The sequence below is a fragment of the Dipteris shenzhenensis genome, chromosome 23, assembly GCF_047967505.1.
Source record: "Dipteris shenzhenensis isolate YYH24624 ecotype China chromosome 23, Dip_SZ_1.0, whole genome shotgun sequence".
NCBI classification, from domain to species: Eukaryota; Viridiplantae; Streptophyta; class Polypodiopsida; order Gleicheniales; family Dipteridaceae; genus Dipteris; species Dipteris shenzhenensis.
The window spans coordinates 25,009,965-25,027,962 of record NC_141618.1 but is presented as its reverse complement, the minus strand read 5'-3'; the positions used below and the strand labels follow the sequence as shown (position 1 = coordinate 25,027,962).

Genomic DNA, 17,998 nt, shown 5'->3' with positions numbered 1-17,998 from the left:
ACCTCAGTCCAGAGCAAGGTGAGGACCCTTCGACAGGACTAAAGGACCCTAGGGCCCAACCTCATATACCTCCACAATCCACTTAACTTGGACATGAGCTTGGACATGAGGCCCCTCAGACTACTGAGCTTGGATCTGAGCATCATGAGCCCCTTCCCCATCCATTACTGATGTTGGACCTAAGAATCCTTTACAAACTTCAGAGCCTCCTAGTTGAGTTGAGGCACATTGTACTCTTGGAAGTTTGAAATGCATAACGGCGTTTAATGAAATTCATCTATATACGAGACTCCAGTTTGTAATCCATAAAGAGAGAGAGAGAGAGAGAGAGAGAGAGAGAGAGAGAGAGAGAGAGAGAGACTTGACTCATGAATATGGATGTATCTATTACAAACTTTTAATGACAAATTGTTACAATGCCAAAGAAATTGATTCTCCATTGTTGTTTGTAAATGATAAAAAATATAGTTACATTGCTGATTATGGCTGTAACTTTAGAGCCAAAACTATAGTAAAGCTTCTCCGATTCCACCAATATGAGCCTAGAAAGGTTCAACTACTAGAGCGAAGGCAAGATCAAAACATGGAAGAGAAGGTGGTGGATGAGGAAAAGGCACAACAGAAGCTCCTTAGTCAAGCTTCTTCATAGGATCATCCACCATCGCCTGAACAGCACTGGTTGTCTAAGAATCATAGCATCCACCTGCTTGAATGGCACTGATTGTCTGAGAATCATCAGTTTGTTTGACAATATAATGTATAATTTTTATCCATTGCCTCACAATTGTATACTATGTAAATAATCATTTTGTACCTATAATCATGAATTTTGAATTATCTCAATAATTCCATTTGGGAGATCTCTACATAGAATTCTCATTTCCCTTCGCTGTAATACATGTCAACATGTAGTGTTAATCAATGATTCGTTCAAGAATAAATAAAAAACATTGAGTCATATTCAAATCTTTGTTTACCTTCTTGTTATTCAGAATGAATGAGAATCTTTCTACAATACTACCCTCTATCTCCACCTGAATGTCGTGGAGTAATTGAGCGAGTGTGCAGCATGCTCTGAGTGATATAATTTGCAATAAATTGTTATTCTTGTTAATGGTGATATGGAGTGCTTCATTCTCAGAACCAAAAGAGTTCAAATCTTGATCCATTGGAACCAATTGGTTCCCAATCATTCTATTGCATTTATAGTAAAATGTTAATATGAAATTTTGATTGGCAGTCATGTACTTAAGTTTAATGGAGTTGTGCACAACCTCATAGTATACTTGGTTGGATGTTATCATGTCCCAAAAATAATGTAAGAAGTCAAAAATTCTTTCAACACCATTTGCAGTATAAGTGAGCATTGTCTTGCAAATATTGATAGAAAATTTATTGAATAGATCTACAAAGACTGTTATTGGCATGCAAATAGTTGTTTTGTTAAATCTACTAGCAATCCCTGGCCATAAGGATCATTGTACTTCTGAAAATAACTTGGCTCTATATGACTCTGTTACAACACCATGAGGAATTGGCCAATCAATGGTATTCCATGCTAGGAGAGCTAGTTTCTTCAACACACCATGTGTGTTGTCTTTATCCAATAGTTGGTAAAAATGATCATAGAATAAGACTCGTGATGACTGAGCTAACTGTGCTGCCGATCTACTTTGATATTGCAACTTTCCTATGGACCCATGTAACACATTCACGAATCCTAAAATGCATTCGGTAGGCTGCCATTGCTCATAAGATGAAGGATATATATCTGAATATAAAAATAAAGACATTGAGGTTTAGAAAATTCTCCGATTATGAAATATAAATTTTTAATGAAGTCACTTACAATTTGGCCTGTGTTGTGGAAGATAAATTGGATAATTCTCTCGCAACACTAGCTCTCTATGCATGTACACATGTTGAAACAATATTTCCTTTATTGATTTCATCCCCTCCTTGGTTCTAAAACCTTTCACCCTACCCTTCCAAGATGCCAAAAAGAGATCACTTGAACGTGGCTTCTTCCTTGAACTGTTTGGTTGCATGAGCACCCAACTTCCTTTTGAAACAGTCATTCTTTGTAAGGAGCCATCCACAGTAACCTTGTTGGCAACATCTATGGAAGATATAGAGGAAAGAGGTCGATGAGTGAGGGAGCTCACTTCTATACCTTCGTCCTCAATAGTCTGATCAACATGATGTTTGGCACAAGAATGGTTCTAATTATCGATGCATGCGATTGAGACTAGTATCCAAACTTTTACTTGAACACCTGAAAACTCAATGGACATATCAAAGAGCACACATTATACTCTAGTCTTGCATAATCACTATCTTCTTATTCAAAACTTTAAGAATATTATCAAAGAGCGAGATTGATAAAGCAATGACATCGTTCGCGTACCTTGTGCTTCAATGTTATGATCAACAAAGCTTCCTAAAAAACTAAGACTAGTGATTGTGTTGTCGTCCCCATTAAAAACTTTCAGAATCTATATTCCATTCTACAGCATCTTTATAAATACACTCTTGTTCCTCACCAAAAACTGAAAGAATATTGTCCAACTTAACACTTTCACATCTTAAATCTCAAAAAGAGAGATTGAAAAAACAAAGAGCCCACTGTTGTACCATGCTCCTTGACATTTTGATAAAGAAAGCTTCTCAAAGAGCAAGGTCCTAACAATCATTTGCCATAACCACAAAAAACTTGCAAAAGTTATATTCTAGTCTGCAACATTTTGATAAACACATAGTTTTGCACAACATAGATTAGATTCAAAGAGAGAGATTGACAAAGAAAAGAGCTTGCTCTTGTACCTTGCTCCTAGAGGTACTTCAAGTTCTAGTTTGCCATCGCCACCCAAAACTTGCAGAAAGAAACCCAATCTACAGGTTGAAGGAATGTATATGAGGAGGTAACAGAGAGAGAGAGAGAGAGAGAGAGAGAGAGAGAGAGAGAGAGAGAGAGAGAGAGAGAGAGAGAGAGAGAGAGAGAGAGAGAGAGAGCAGGAAGAGTAATTTGGGAGGAGAGAGTAGTTTGGGGGGAAAGCACATTTCAGTTGGTGATGTATTTTGAATAAGACATTGTCAAATAGTAGAATCGTGTCAGTAGCTCGACCAAATTTTTTATTTTTTATTGATAGTTGTACATGAATAAAATATTCTTTCTTGCTCTGACAATCCAGATACAATCCAAAATTTTTATAATTTCCCCATGTTACGTTGGCTCTATCGCCATTGGTTGAGAGCTATTTTTCATTTTGGCCAAAAGGCCCCAAAATGAGCTCCTTTTTTCCTAATGTGCCTAGTCCAACTCACACTTTCACAACATGATGGCCACTCATACAATTGTAACTACCTCCTTTATGACCAACTCGCTCTCTCGAGTGCTATAGCTCATTTTACTACATTGTGGACACCATGACTTCTATAAGTATTGCTTGACCTTGCTTTCCTACCTATTGCTAGGAGAACAAGTATGCATGTAAAAAAGTTTCTTGCTTGATTCAAGAGTGTGAAAGCTTATTTGCTGTCTACACGTCTACATCATTGCAAGAGACTTGCATGCTAGATCATTATCTCTTGCTCTTGGCTTGTGCTTAATTTGTCCTTGTACCAGTCACCTCATACAAATGTCAAGCTCAACCACTAAGCTTGTACCTAGGAGGTTCTGTCGTATAATTAAAGATTTTCATGAGAATTATGGCCTCAGTATAACTAGCAAGAACCCACAAAATTTGATAGATGTGGACTTGCCAAAGCAAGAGTGGCTCACTGTGTTCAATGAGCCTAGAAATCCAAAGGAATATAGAATTAAGTCCAAATGAATTCGTGACCCCAACCTTCTACAAGGAGCTATAGAGTTGCATTATCAGGTCTACCACGAGGCTCCCACCAATAACCAATTGGGGTTGCATTTGTGAGGGGTTCTTCCCTTGATCATTGCAAGGATGCAAGAAATGAAACCAGCAAGGATGATTACACTGTGAATTGGGCTGCATTTGTAGAAAGTGTGGTTTGAACAATTGAATAATAGGACAACCTCCAATGTAAAGTCAATCAAAAAAAGCTAAGTCTTTCTGGCTGACCCCTCCAAAGCCATAGTAGTCATTGAAAATATTCAGAGTACCCCTAGAATCAGGCTATTTCCATGATCTGAAATGTTTTCAAGTGGCCATGGCACACCGTCTGTGATGTACACAATGCTTGAGGTGGTGAACAATCGTAATATGTTGGATGCTACAAAGGCAGCTCGACCAGGCAAGTTTGGACTTTGGAGATCAACATGGCCATAGTGCAATAGACAAGGCTAAAGATGACAAGCGGTGCTAGGAGAATGTCATGCCACGAGTAGCTATCAAGACATTAAGAACAAAGTTGCAAGTTGCCCAAATAAAATCGTCACTTGTGGATTCAATAGTTGATGCAGAGCATTGTAGAAAACTACAGGTAGATATTTCAACATTCACCTAAGTCTCCATGCCCAAATGACTAGATGCATCATTGCATTAATGTATTCCTCGATTGAAGTGAACTTCTAGTTTGTTTCATGAGATAAAGTTCCATTATTGCCAAGTTAAGGCCTTACTTTCCCTTTGGTGTCCCCAAATGTGGTTTTGGTCTAACCACTATATCCAGGCAAGAAGATAGCCAGTAGGGCTTTACTTCAGATTTTGTTAAAGAGCTGAGATTACCTGGCCCTACAAGTCTTCCAACTATACAATTCCATTGTCAAAGAACTCACTGAGTCGGTAGGGTCCATTTCACCTGAGTTTCAAAATTTTCTTTAATGGTCCTTGTGCTTGGTATTATAAAACAACACTAATATTTCTTTTTTAGTTTCTTCTTAATAGTACACCAATCATGCCAAGCCTTTTTGTGTCTTTGAATAACCTATTGAGACAATGATGCTCGAATGCAACGATTATCCATCTCCATTAGCTGGTGTGATCGTCGCTTAATTGTTGCAGGTTTCCCAAATAGATGCTCAGCTATAACCCTAAGGCTTGGAACTAGGAATTCCAAAGGTCCCATTGCTTCGATGCCAAATGCCATCTAGAAAGGGGTTCAGATTAGTGGTGACCTTGTATGTCATTTGATAAGCCCATAATGCAGCGTGCAATTTGGTATCCCAATCTTGCCTATGTGTGCTCACAATGACAATGAAATTTCTTTTTTCATAGTATTATTAGTTGACTCGGCTTGTCCATTAGAGAGAGAGTGTGAGAGAGAGAGAGAGAGAAAGAGAGAACACACACGTGCAAACACAATGGTGAAAGGGAGCTTCTTGGTCCTTCTCTATTACCCCGACCATGCTATGATGAAAAAGACTAAGTGTGGCTTATATACTATGCCACATACCACAATCTCATCTATTATGAATGGTAGGAGTGTGATGCGTGACTCGCTTCTTACCATGCACATTGACCTTGCCTATCCATGATGAGTTGGTTGATAGACTCTGGTATCATGTGCACCACACATATCAACACTCCCCCTCAAGCTCAAGTTATGAAGAGGGTAATTCTCGAGGGGTTCACCTCACAAAATTTTAGTATACCATGTGCATTCAAAAGGAGGGTAATTCTCGAGGGTTTCTCAATAGTGCACCTCTTGAGGGGTAATTGCATGAGCTTGCATCACTCAAGCTATGTACTCCCATAGCCTGTTGAATCTACTCCAGCTTCTCTCAGGGCAAGGACTTAGTGAATACATCTACAACTTATTTCTTTATAGACACATGCTGTAGGTCTATGTCTCCATTGAGCACCTTCTCACTAATGAAATGGTAGTGGACCTCTATGTGTTTCATGCGAGCATGAAACACTACGTCATTAGCAAGAACATGATGCTGCTAATATTATCACAGTACAATGGAATAGGATCCACACATCATAGCAATTTTATTCTAGAAGGCTACATAACTAGAAGGCCTCACATGCCGCAACTATTGCCCCTCTGTAGATGACAAAGCAATGGTCAACTGCTTCTTCAACATCTATGACACTGTAGCTTTTGCAAGTTGACTGAATGCATACCCTGAAGTGGCTCTTTGATCATTTACACTACGTGCCCAATTGCCATATGTGTATGTATAAAGCTTCGGCTCTACATCATCCCTATAGTGCAAACCATATCCAAGCATATGCTTGATCATCCTAATAAATACACCCAAGTGAAGCTTCTTGGGTGACTACATAAATTGACTAACAACACCGATTGCATAATGGAGATCCGGTCTTGTATTGGGAAGATAAATCAGGCTACCTAGCATTATTATTTACATGTTCAAATGCTCAATCTCATCACCCACATGTGCTGACAATTTAGCATTCTGATCCAATGGCCCACTTGCATGTTGTCATGCCATAGTTTGCCAACATGTCTAAAACTTAATGACGCTCCAACATCCATGTGTCATCGCCTTCCTTGATGACCTCTACATCAAGAAAAAATGCATCTGTCCAAGAATTTTTAGCCTACAAAACAACTAAACTTTCACTTCAGCTATGAGTTTCTCATTGCTCATGTTATGAGATCATCCACATACAAAGTTACCAGCACTTTGTCCCTCCCCCTGATTAATGCAAAGAGACATGGGTTGGCCGGACATGCATAAAAATCGAACTGCTACAAATGCAAAGTAATGTGACCATGTGTTGGCTCTGTCCCATGGCTTCTACAAGATGAGGTGTCCATGGTTTCAAGGTTTTTTGTCACCTACATATATATTGGTGTCGTTGTTTATAGTATAAGTGTAGCTTAGGACCGTCACATTCTAGTGAGAGACATAGGCTCAAGTGTGGGAAGCAAATATCATGCATGCTTGTGTGAAAGGAACATTCATCAATATGGTTGGGGTAATGAAGGCTCTTGCCTCCTTGGTGGTTTTAAGGTTTAAAAGGAGGTTCCAGGGTTCAAAAGGGGTTTCAAGGGTTTCAGGGTTCAAAAGGGGTTTCAGGGTTCAGAAGGAGTCTCAAGGCTAAAAGGACACTCAAGGTTAGGAGGGGGATCTAGGGTTCAGACTAGAGTACATGGTTCAGAGTAGAGTACATGGTGGAGAACTCATCTCGGTCATATGGTCTTGGAGGCCAAGGGTTGAGGAACTAATCTAACAGGGCAAGGGTTTAAGGGAAGCATAGGAGTGGAAGAGAAGGAAGGTGTAAGAGCATGTGGATGGGGACGAGAGAGGAGAAAGGAGGAGGAGAGGGAGAGGGGTAGTTGCAAGGTTGGAGGAGAGGAGAGAAGGAGGGGGGGGGGGGGGGGGTTGGGGTTGAAGTGTTGTTGGGGGCAAGGGGGGGGGAGGTGAAGTGTTGCTGGGGGGGAGGGGGCTAGTTGTGCTCTCTCTCTCTCTCTCTCTCTCTCTCTCTTTGTCCACTTCAACCTCCCTGTTGAGAAACCATCTCAACATCGTTGACATTGTGCATAGAACTAACACATAGAGTGCTATAAAGAAAGGGTTAGATGCCCTAACCCTAATTGTATATATTCTACATTTTCAGCTAAATCTAGTGTACAGTTAGTCATTTGTGGTGTGCTCTCTAGCTATGCCTTCTCTCCTCATCTCCACTCTTCTCCTCTCCCCTCTTCATATTTTATCATCGTATCAGAGCTCCCTTGCCTTTTGAAAAGGCTTTGTGATCCTTGAGAGCTGTGAGAGTGATTGGAGACTTTGAGAGTTTGAGAGTTCTTGAGTGATTGCGAGCCCATGTTTCATTCTTTTGTGTTGAGTGAAGAATTTCCGTCCATTTGAGGTTGAGATATTTCCGTTAATCTCCTTCCATTCGATTCATTATTCCTTGAGAGATTTCTTGGTTGAAATATTCCATTGTGTGTGTGTGTGTGTGTGTGTGTGTGAGAGAGAGAGAGAGAGAGGCATAATCCTCTTGTTCTTGCTTGAGAGATTCGAGAGAAAGAGAGCAATTTCTTCATAATCTTGTGTGTGTGTGTGTGTGTGTGAGAGAGAGAGAGAGAGAGAGAGAGAGAGAGAGATTTCAGTGATTCCAGAGACCCCGTGACCTCTTCAACTACCTATGACCTTCAGCTATGCAGTTGTAATCAAGATCTCAGCATGCTTCAATGGACTTAGCCTCACAAAGCTCTAAGGAGAGCATTTAAGGCTCCCATCGACATAGGCTGAGGCTCCCATAGACATAAGCTGAAGCTCCAACCTTACCTCACGCGGCTCCAACTCCCGCGGTCTCTAGATCCCATCACAAATGATGGACTCCATACGTCAAGCTCCCACCTAAAATGAATCTAGCCCATGGCTCCTAAGTGGATAGCCAGTCTCCACAGCATCGTCTCCCATCGGCCGCCTACGCAACGGACGTCAAAAACTCCACGGGCGTCAATTATTATGCCTTCAACATCAGCGGTTGGGATGGCTCCAAGGACTTCTGCCAGTTCATGACTCCATAACAGGCTGGCTCCATCTCCATAATGGCCTATTCTACAAGGCTCTCTAGCCTCATGGCGTATGCACAGCTCTCCATCGACCAGCTTGCCAGCACTGGCTCATCGGACCAACCTCCACACACACTCCTACAATGACGACCAGTAGCTGCACAACCTCCAGCGATCCTACAAATGAGCCTGCACCCTCAACGCCGATGTCCAGCTTCACAGCCACTTTCCCACAGCATGGCAATAATGATTACAACTACAAGGGCGACTCCAACGAGAGCTCTCCTTGCCAACCACTGGCAACGCTCCAACGACCAAACCAATGAGATGGCCCTCCAATTGCATCTACCTACAGACAACTCCAGCAAGAGCATGCAATACTGCAACAGAGACCACGCTTTCAATGACTCCCATGCTGACTGCTCCACAGGCTTCGACCGGACAGCCAGCACCTCCATAGCTCACGTAGGCGGCTCTGCAAGCATTCAAATGAACTTCCGCACACATAACAACCTCCATTGACCTCACCATCCTTCACAGCATCAAACGACAGCAACGACAAAAATCCTCCAAAGGACAGAATCTACAAAGATTGCGAAGCATCTGGAAAAGATTCTGGTAAGTCAGCGAGCGATACATGGCCTTATGCCTATCTATTGAATCTTGGCTCAAAACTAACACATGGCATGGTTGCCACATCAACCAATTAGACCGCGGGTGCCACATCACCCTATCTCATTCTCATCGTTGTCCATGTGGCAAATCTTATCCTACCAGTAGGTAAGCTCCTGGAGAAATGTAAGCTCCTAGAGAAATGTGCTACATGGCAAGCTACCAATAGGTAAGCTCTTGGAGAAATGTGCTACATGGCAAGCTTATCTACTATGTCATTTGCTGACTCAACAAAGCCCCATCAACACTTGCCATGTCATCATTGCCATGTCACCATCATCAAGTCCAGTCAACATTGCCACCTCAGCTGTGCCAACTCAGCATCTGCCACCTGGCACTGACCCCCTGCCAGGCACAATCACCTCACACTACCACACTGCATGTGTACCCCCTTAGCAGTGCTCCATAGCCACAGCTCTTGGCAGGCACACCCTTGTATGTGACCATGAGTGCCACATCATCATTTTGCACCCTTTTTTGCCCCTCCACCTAGATCAAGCCGTATCTCCTGATCCAATAAGAATTTAAGGGCGCTCCAAAAAGAAAAAACGCTCGATTTTTTATGTTCTACGTGCTTGTCACGTCACACACATTTTGGTTCAAGTATCGCACTATTTTGGGCCTCAATGAGACAAATCCACTTCTTTCACGCACATCAGTCTCTACATCAATGCATCTAATCCAACAGCTAAAACAAACAAAGAAAATGAATTATTTGTTGCTTTTTCATTGCTTGACAGTTGATCTAGATCTAGTTTAGAGTATATTAGATCATCCATAGCGGAGACAACTCCAAAGCAGCCATTCGAAGCCATGCCGAAAAATTCCTAAATAGTTCCTACTTGGAGTCAGTTCCTTCACTCACATGCAGTTTCACATCATAACATTATCTGACACCTGACGTTCCACAGTTCAATGAGTAGACTTCAGAGTGTTCAGAGGTTTGACCAACTAATTAGTGGGCAGATAGCACATGATTTGATTTCACATACACATGCCATCATTGTAAAGCCTATTTGGCTATTTTGCATTGTGCACATTATTTCAAGCCTTGTAAAGCCTCTTGGCTATTCCTGACATCATTTTCCACAAGCCTTGTTACAGATTGGATTATATATTACAATTCTATCTTCATCGATAGTTCAAATTGCACTTAATATAGTCAATATTTTGCAGTTGATTCAGACGGTGATTTCACAGACACTTTGAGTATATTTCTTGCACCACCATGTCTACGACTAGCAACTTCAATTTGGAGACACCTGCTAAGCTAGACAACTCCAATTACGGCACATGGAAATACCAAATGGAGACCATTCTTGTACTTCAAGACAAATGGGAGTATGTTGATGGATCTATACCTAGACCATTGGACAATCCAACTAGTAGTAGCTCTACTCCACCTGTTCCCGCAACACCAACAACAGGATCTACAACTGCACCAACAGTGACCGTACCTCTAGCAAATCCAGCCATTACTCGAGCACAGGTAGAAATAGGCACGAAATACAAATATGCATATCATTTGATCAAGCATAATGTGAAACATGGCATGCTAGGACAACTCAACACAGTCAAGACATCAAAAGAAGCATGGGATATGTTTGCAACTCTTTGCAAGTCCAAGAACACTTCTAGGATTCTCACACTGAGAAACCAAATCAACTAGATTTTATGCAACAACAATGAAACTGGTCATGATTACGTCCTCAAAATCAAGGATTATAATAATCAACTCGCAACAACAAGAGAGACCATGAATCCAGCAGAAATGGTTCAGGTCATCCTGAATGCACTAGGAGAGGGATACGAGAATCTAGTCTAGAGTATTGCCATTCAACAACAAATTCCAACACTTGAAGAGCTGCAGTCAGTGTTACTTGGTGAAGAACTTAGGACACAATCAATTCACGCATGCAAAGGTCATTCCAATAATCAAGCATTATCAGCTTTAGATACAAGAAGAGGCAGAGGCAGAGGCATGAGAGGTAGAGGTAGATCATTTCAGCAAAGTGGACATCATCAACAACACAGTAAGCATCAAAGTTGGAATCAACATCAGCATCATCCTTAGCAACATCAGTAACCAGCAAAGAGGAAATCATTCCAACCGAGGAAGATTCCAAGGCCAAGGGAATGTATCCACCAATGTTCAAACACACATTCGTTACAACATCAGCATCATCCTTAGCAACATCAGTAACCAGCAAAGAGGAAATCATTCCAACCAAGGAAGATTCCAAGGCCAAGGGAATGTATCCACCAATGTTCAAACACACATTCATTACAACTACTATCATAAGTATGGACACTATGAAAGAGATTATCCGCAAAGCAATATGACCAAGTTAGTCAATCCAGTCGCGATTGAGGGAATTTTCGAGGAAGAGGAAATCATCGCGGTGGACATTCAAGTCACAGTCATTATGCCAATGAACCTCATAAAGCGTACCTTGTTGCAAGCAAGGATATGCAAAAAACTAAAATAATGTATCTTGACATTGATTGCAATTCAAAAGGGGAATGCAGTTTCCAAGTTGATCAAGCAGATCAGGATCCTTAATACATTGACAACATCCCATCATCTCATATGATAAAACAACGAAATGGTTCACAGAGATGAAACCATTAGAACGACAGAAGAATGCTATCTACACATAATCGAGTTCAAGGGAAAGGCATTGTACCTACGAACAATTTCACTAGTACGAAAGGTTTGGTGAAAGATGTACTCTATGTTCCAAAGCTTAGTAAGAACCTCTTGTCAGTTGGGAACAAAACTATCGAGTCATATTTTATGGTGATGAATGCACGATCTGAGACAAATCTAGAGGATAGCAGCTACTATTAGGAAAAGCAATCAAGGAAGGACGCTTGTTCAGAATGCTAGCTTCTGTACTAGATTTATATGCCATGGCAGCTCAACCACAACAAATGCCACTTTCTATAAAATGGCACAAGAGATATGGACATGTCAATTTCAAAAGCTTAATAGATCTTAGAAATCAAAATATGGCAATTAGAATTCCTAAGCTCTAGTTTCTTAGAAAATTTTGCGAAGCATATTGCTTTGGTAAATAAAATTTCAACAGAAGCATCTCTCGAGCATGAGGTATTCTTGATTTGATACATACAGATGTATGCGGTTATGCCTAGGCCCGTAGTATTAATGTTTCACTCTACTACTTGACTTTCATCGATGACTATAGCCGATATTATTGGGTCTACTTTCTAAAAGAGAAATCTGAAGTATTTTCCAGATTTCAATTGTTATTAAGGCTTGTACAAAGTATCGCACCTATTGAACACACACACATATGCTCGAAGCACACTGATGCACATTTTTAACACTCATGTAAGATGCATGGTAAGTAATGTGGAAATATGCATGCCTAACCATGAAAATAATATTCCATCCACATCAGACTTTCCAAGGAAAAGGATCTCACTCTCTTTAAAGCCCATTGTGGAAATATGCATGCCTAAACATGAAAATAATATTCCATCCACATCGGACTTTGCAAAGAAAAGGATATCACTCTCATTAAAGCCCATGCAAAGTATCACAATTTGTAAATATGGACCTTGGTGTGGTCCTAACTCCCTTGTGGTACCTTGGTACAGTGGAATTGGAGAGGCAGTAAGGTCTCACTAGAGTGCACATAGGACATGTGGATGTGAGGGATAGAAATCCCACATACAAAGGTGGCAATGAGTAAATATTAGATTTAATAAAGGTGAATTTCTGCCTCAATCATCCCATCTAGATCTTTTGGTTGATTGAGGAGGCTGCATGTCTATGATGCAGGGGTGTGGGACCCCCCGTACTTGATGCTCCCTTGGTTGCCACTTGGCTACTTCTGGGTGGTATCGAGCGGTGTTTCCTACAGTGGTATTAGAGCAAGGGTGTCCCTATAGGAAAGAGGTGACATGAATTTTCCATCCCGACATTACACAATGGGAAATAGGTTGATAGAGGCATCCATTTACAAAGATCAATTCAAATAACGCAATATTACGACTTAAAATAAAGCAAGACGAAAAAAAAAAGAAAGAAGTTGTTTTAAATAGACTTTCAAAAAGCAATGATAGAATAATGTTATTATCTATACTAAAGCCTAAGGGTATTCAAAGTTTATTTTTAAGTATTTTTTGTCCTTTTTACTGTATTTAGATGATTTTTTGTGTCCAAAATCAAGAGCAATAGACTTTGACTCACGGACTAGTTAGTTAGTCCATGGTTGGGGGTGGGAAATCGGTCTCCCAAACGGCGCGCTCTCATTTTTGTGAAGACCTCGACCTGCTCATCCCTTATCCACATCGAGATGGTCTTGCTAGCTTGAGCTTTCCCCCTCTATTCTACTTCGAGCTCCCACCATATCGTACTTGCCGCCTCCTACCCTGACCAAGCAGAGATGGTGCGAATTTGTACATGCATGTGCCGCCTGACCAAGCTAAATCTCGACCTATAAAGCTCTATATATTCAAGAAGTAGTCGGCCAACAGCAACGGCATGCCACTTGCAGTAGTGTGGCCGTCTACTAGAAGCACGGGAGTGACGGGACCTTCATTGCTATAACAATGTCGTGGCGGAAGACCTGGAGCTGAAATACCATGACACCCGACCTGTGTGGTCGGCCAGCAGGAACTGCAACGGTGGCCGTAGCTATACAAGGAGCAACAAGTTTCTCCAACATACGCTAGTCAATAATCATCGATCACCGTTCGCAACACAGGCGATAATCATCTATCTCTTGCAAGGCTTGAGTAGTGTTATTTTGGTCCAAGTTTTTACATCGTTGATCTTGTTTCATGTCTTCTGGTACGGCCTGTATCTCTTGGCCTTATCACCTCGCAGAGCGAGATTAAATAGTTTGGAGATGCCATGAAGAAAAGGAGGTTGCCTAAGCAAGGTGAGGATTGTGAAGAAAACACTGCACAACCTGCATCCATCAGGCGGACAGATAGTGAAGTACGAGCCTGGGATCAATGATTCTTTCTCCTCGACGTCTCTTCAACTTCTTAATTCCGACCCTGTTTTGAACTTGGAATTCTCAAACCCTGTCGAGGCTTTTTTCCGTGAGATGCTTTCTTGAAGGCGATGACACAAAGTGATCGAGTCGACGTCTAGAAGCCCAACTACCTCGAGTAGGTAGCTTGTCCATCTAATTTCAGAAAGAACTCACCTTAAACCAGGTGAAGTGATTGCATGTTCAATGGGGTTGAGGAGCGAGGATCCCATGTTCAATGATTATGGATTGCGAAAAAGAAAGAGAGAAAGGGGCCTATAAGCAGTGATGTGTCAGGCTTGAGGAGCCAGGAATCAGATTGTGTGAGAGGATGAGGAGTTATAGAAAAGCAGCCTGCAGGGAATGGATGCTACAGCGATGAGGGGTGAGCTATCCTCTACTACAAAATTATGAATGCGCAGAGGAGCGAGAAGACTTGGGTACGGCGCTATGTGTTAATCTTGCGTACAAGAAGTGCCTTAAATTTCGCACCAAACGAAGTGTTCGTTTACTATTGCGAGGAGAGGGTTAAAATAACTCACTTCACCTTCATTAAACATGCAATCACTTCACCATCATTATAGGATCCTCTCTTTGAACAGGTGAAGTGAGTGCATGTTCAATGGGGTCGAGGCGAGGCCTTGGTTATCGTCAGTAGTAACGAGCTGCATGATCTGATGGGAAGCTAGGGCGGAGTCTGAGGAAGCTAGGGCAGTGATGATTGCACCAGTGAGGAAGGAGCCACCAATGTGGGTGACATTGGAAGGGAGTCTAGTGTGAAGGAAGGCATGGAAGAACGGATGGAAGGTGGAGGGGAGAGACGAGAGAGGGGAGGGCTTAGGGGAATGAAGGGAGAGGGAGGAGAGGTTAGAGCCAGCACGAGTAGTGGACAGAGCCATAGGGGAGGGGAGGAAGCTATGTGAGGCAATGGCTATGGTGACAGGAATGGCAAAGAAGCTATGACGATGGCAATGAGGTGATTAGAGCAGTCGAAAAATGAAGAAGATGAAGAGGATGATCAACGTTGATTATTGATCCTTCATTCATTGAATCTTTCATGTGAACGCCTTTGGCATGTCTACGTGCGGCCGAGATCTTCCCTCCCCATTAAAATAACTCACTTCACCATCATTGAACATGTCCATTGAGGAGTGATGGTGAAGTGGTTGCATGTTTAAAGAGAGGATCCCATGATGGACCTTATCTTGACGTCCAACTCAGCAAACTTTTGCTAGCCGAGCTTGCTTGTCCTATCACATGACAATGTGGCATGCAAGTTGTAACTTTCCATTGTGGGGTATCAAATCTATAGAACTTGTGTGCCCACGAGTAGCTTGTAGGTGGTTGAAATTCCTTGAATAAGGATGCTAGCGACTTTCTCTTGGCAGTTGGCAAACTTGCTGTAGTTGCGCAACTGAGTTCATGATCCTGGGATGAGCCAGGCTTTTCCCATGTCCTTAGCCTAGGTAGACTGAAGTAGAGCCTGTCAATCTAGCAAGTGGACTATATGGGAGGGGCACCTAGCTGAGATGTTATGATGGACTATGTTGGATCACGGGCTAGAATGGGCAAGAGGGGAGAGAGAGGGTCATAAAGTTTATGCAGTCAAAAGGAGAGGCGAGTGATTTCCATGGAGAGGGGTTGACTATTAGGAAGGCATGTGTGTGCATGGGGTCTCATGAAGCACCATAACGGGAATAGCCATATGGACCTTCAGAATAAGTAGTACCACCAAGCAAGCTAAGGTATCTTTCTATAAGCTTTATCTCCTCCAAGTATCCACATTTCTACAACAATGCTATGTTAAAACCTTCTCTACAATGTATTTCATGTTGACTCACAAGTATACCTTCATTTGTTTCATAAGATTTTGTTTAATAATTTTATAATGTTTTATTTTCTAATTCTAACATTTCTTGAAGGTTGATCCATTAAGGTTTTAATTCATTTTCTCTTAAAATTTGGATCCATTTACTCTAAAACCTTAGATCCATTACCCTAAACACTCTTAAAATTTTTTAGAGTTGCATTTATATATATATATATATATATATATATATATATATAAGGTTTTACATTTAGAATATTCAATGCTTTTGTTTAGATTATTTAGAAGGTTAGGCATTTAGATTATAGAGTGATTTTATTTCGTTGAAAGCCTACTTATTAAGAAACATTGAGAAGTTTTCTAGTCTCCACTCTAAGCACCATAACGGGCATAGCCATATGGCCCTTCATAAAATTAGTAGTGCCACACAAGAAGCTAAAGGCTCTTTCTACAAGCTTCACTTCCTCCAAGTATCCATATTTAAGCAACATTGCTATGTGAAAACCTTGTCTACAATGTTATTCAGGTTGACTCATAGGTATACCTTCATTCATTTTGTAAGGTTGTTGTTAACAATTTCGTGATGTTTTCTTTTCTAATTCTAAGGTTTCATGAAATTTAGTCCATTTAAGGTTTTATTTTCTAATTCTAAGGTTTTGTGAAGGTTAATCCATTAGTGTCTTAATCCCTTTACTCTTAAACCTTGGATCCATTTACTCTAAAACCTTGGATGCATTACTCTAAAACATTCTTAAAGTTTTTAGAGTTGTAGTTTTGAATATATATATATATACACACAAGGTTTTACATTTCAAGTAATTAGTGCTTTTATTTAGATTCTATAAAAGGTTAGGCATTTAGATTATAGAGTGATTCTATTCATTGAAAGCCTACTCCTTAGGATCCCATGCACTTTTACACATGGGACCATTTATCTTTTATAGAGTAGAAGGTTAGTAGAATGTTTATGAGAGTTAGTCATATAATGTGTAGCCTCTAAGAAATCTAGCCTCGGGAGCACTTCGGCATCTTAGCACAGTCTGCAATTCCTTTGGCATAATGTTTACGAGAGTTAGACATATAATGTGTAGTCTCTAAATAGTCTAGCCTTAGGAGCACTCTGGCATCTTGGCACAGTCTGCAATTTCCTTGGCAAAATGTTTACGAGAGTTAGTCATATAATGTGTAGTCTCTCAATAATCTAGCCTCATAATGTGGTCTCTTAGCAATCTAGCCTTAGGAGCACTCTAGCATTTTGGCACGGTCTGCAATTCCCCTGGCAGAATGTTTACGAGAGTTAGTCATATAATGTGTAGTCTCTAAGCAATTATCTAGCCTCAGGAGCACTCTGACATCTTGACACGATCTATAATTCCCCTGGCCAAATGTTCACGAGAGTTAGTCATATAATGTGTAGTCTCTCAGCAATCTAGCCTCATAATGTGTAGCCTCTAAGTAATCTAGCCTCAGCAGCATTCTAGCATCTAATTGGCATGGTCTACAATTCCCCTGGCAAAATGTTTACAAGAGTTTGTCAAATAATGTGTAGTCTCTAAGAGCAATCTAGCCTCGGGAGCACTCCGGCATCTTGGCATGGTCTACAATTCCCCTAGCAAAATGGTTACAAGAATTAGTCATATAATGTGTAGTCTCTAAGCAATCTAGCCTTCTCAGGTGAACTCTGGCATCTTGGCATAATTTGCAATTCCTGTGGTAGAACGTTTACGAGAGTTAGTCATATAATGTGTAGTCTCTTAGCAATCTAGCCTCATAATGTTTAGTCTCTAAGCAATCTAGCCTCATGAGCACTCCTACATCTTGGCACGGTCTGTAATTCCCCTTGCAGATTGTTTACGAGAGTTAGTCATATAATCTATAGTCTCTAAACAATCTAGCCTCAGGAGCACTCCGACATCATCTTTGCATGGTCTGCAATTCCCCTAGCAGAATGTTTACGAGAGTCAGTCATATAATGTGCAAAATCTTTATGAGTGTTAGTCATATAATGTCGTTTCTCACAATCTATGATTGTAAAGGTGTTTAGTAGGTTTTAGAGATCTAGAATGAGCAATACGTT

At 41.0% G+C, this 17,998-nt stretch overlaps 1 protein-coding gene across 1 annotated transcript; it reads right to left on the bottom strand.

Moving 5' to 3' along the window:
- Positions 1 to 643: 643 nt before the first annotated feature.
- Positions 644 to 8,931, bottom strand: LOC147887156 (uncharacterized). Its single transcript, XM_087394235.1, has 6 exons — positions 8,766 to 8,931; positions 8,555 to 8,637; positions 1,850 to 2,189; positions 1,645 to 1,771; positions 978 to 1,116; positions 644 to 703 (listed from the first exon to the last, which is right to left on the bottom strand). Exons 1-6 carry the CDS (start codon positions 8,929 to 8,931, stop codon positions 644 to 646), a joined length of 915 nt encoding a protein of 304 aa, XP_087250361.1.
- Between the last annotated feature and the right edge of the window lie 9,067 nt (positions 8,932 to 17,998).

Excerpts from the sequence above, each read along its gene's own strand:
- LOC147887156 (XM_087394235.1), bottom strand. The coding sequence starts at position 8,931 with ATGGAGGTTGTTATGTGTGCGGAAGTTCATTTGAATGCTTGCAGAGCC. Across the intron at positions 2,190-8,554 it reads TGCAGCTACTGGTCGTCATT|ACTATTGAGGACGAAGGTAT; the intron begins GTAGGAGTGTGT and ends CATGTTGATCAG. Across the intron at positions 1,772-1,849 it reads TCCACAACACAGGCCAAATT|ATATATATCCTTCATCTTAT; the intron begins GTAAGTGACTTC and ends TTTTATATTCAG.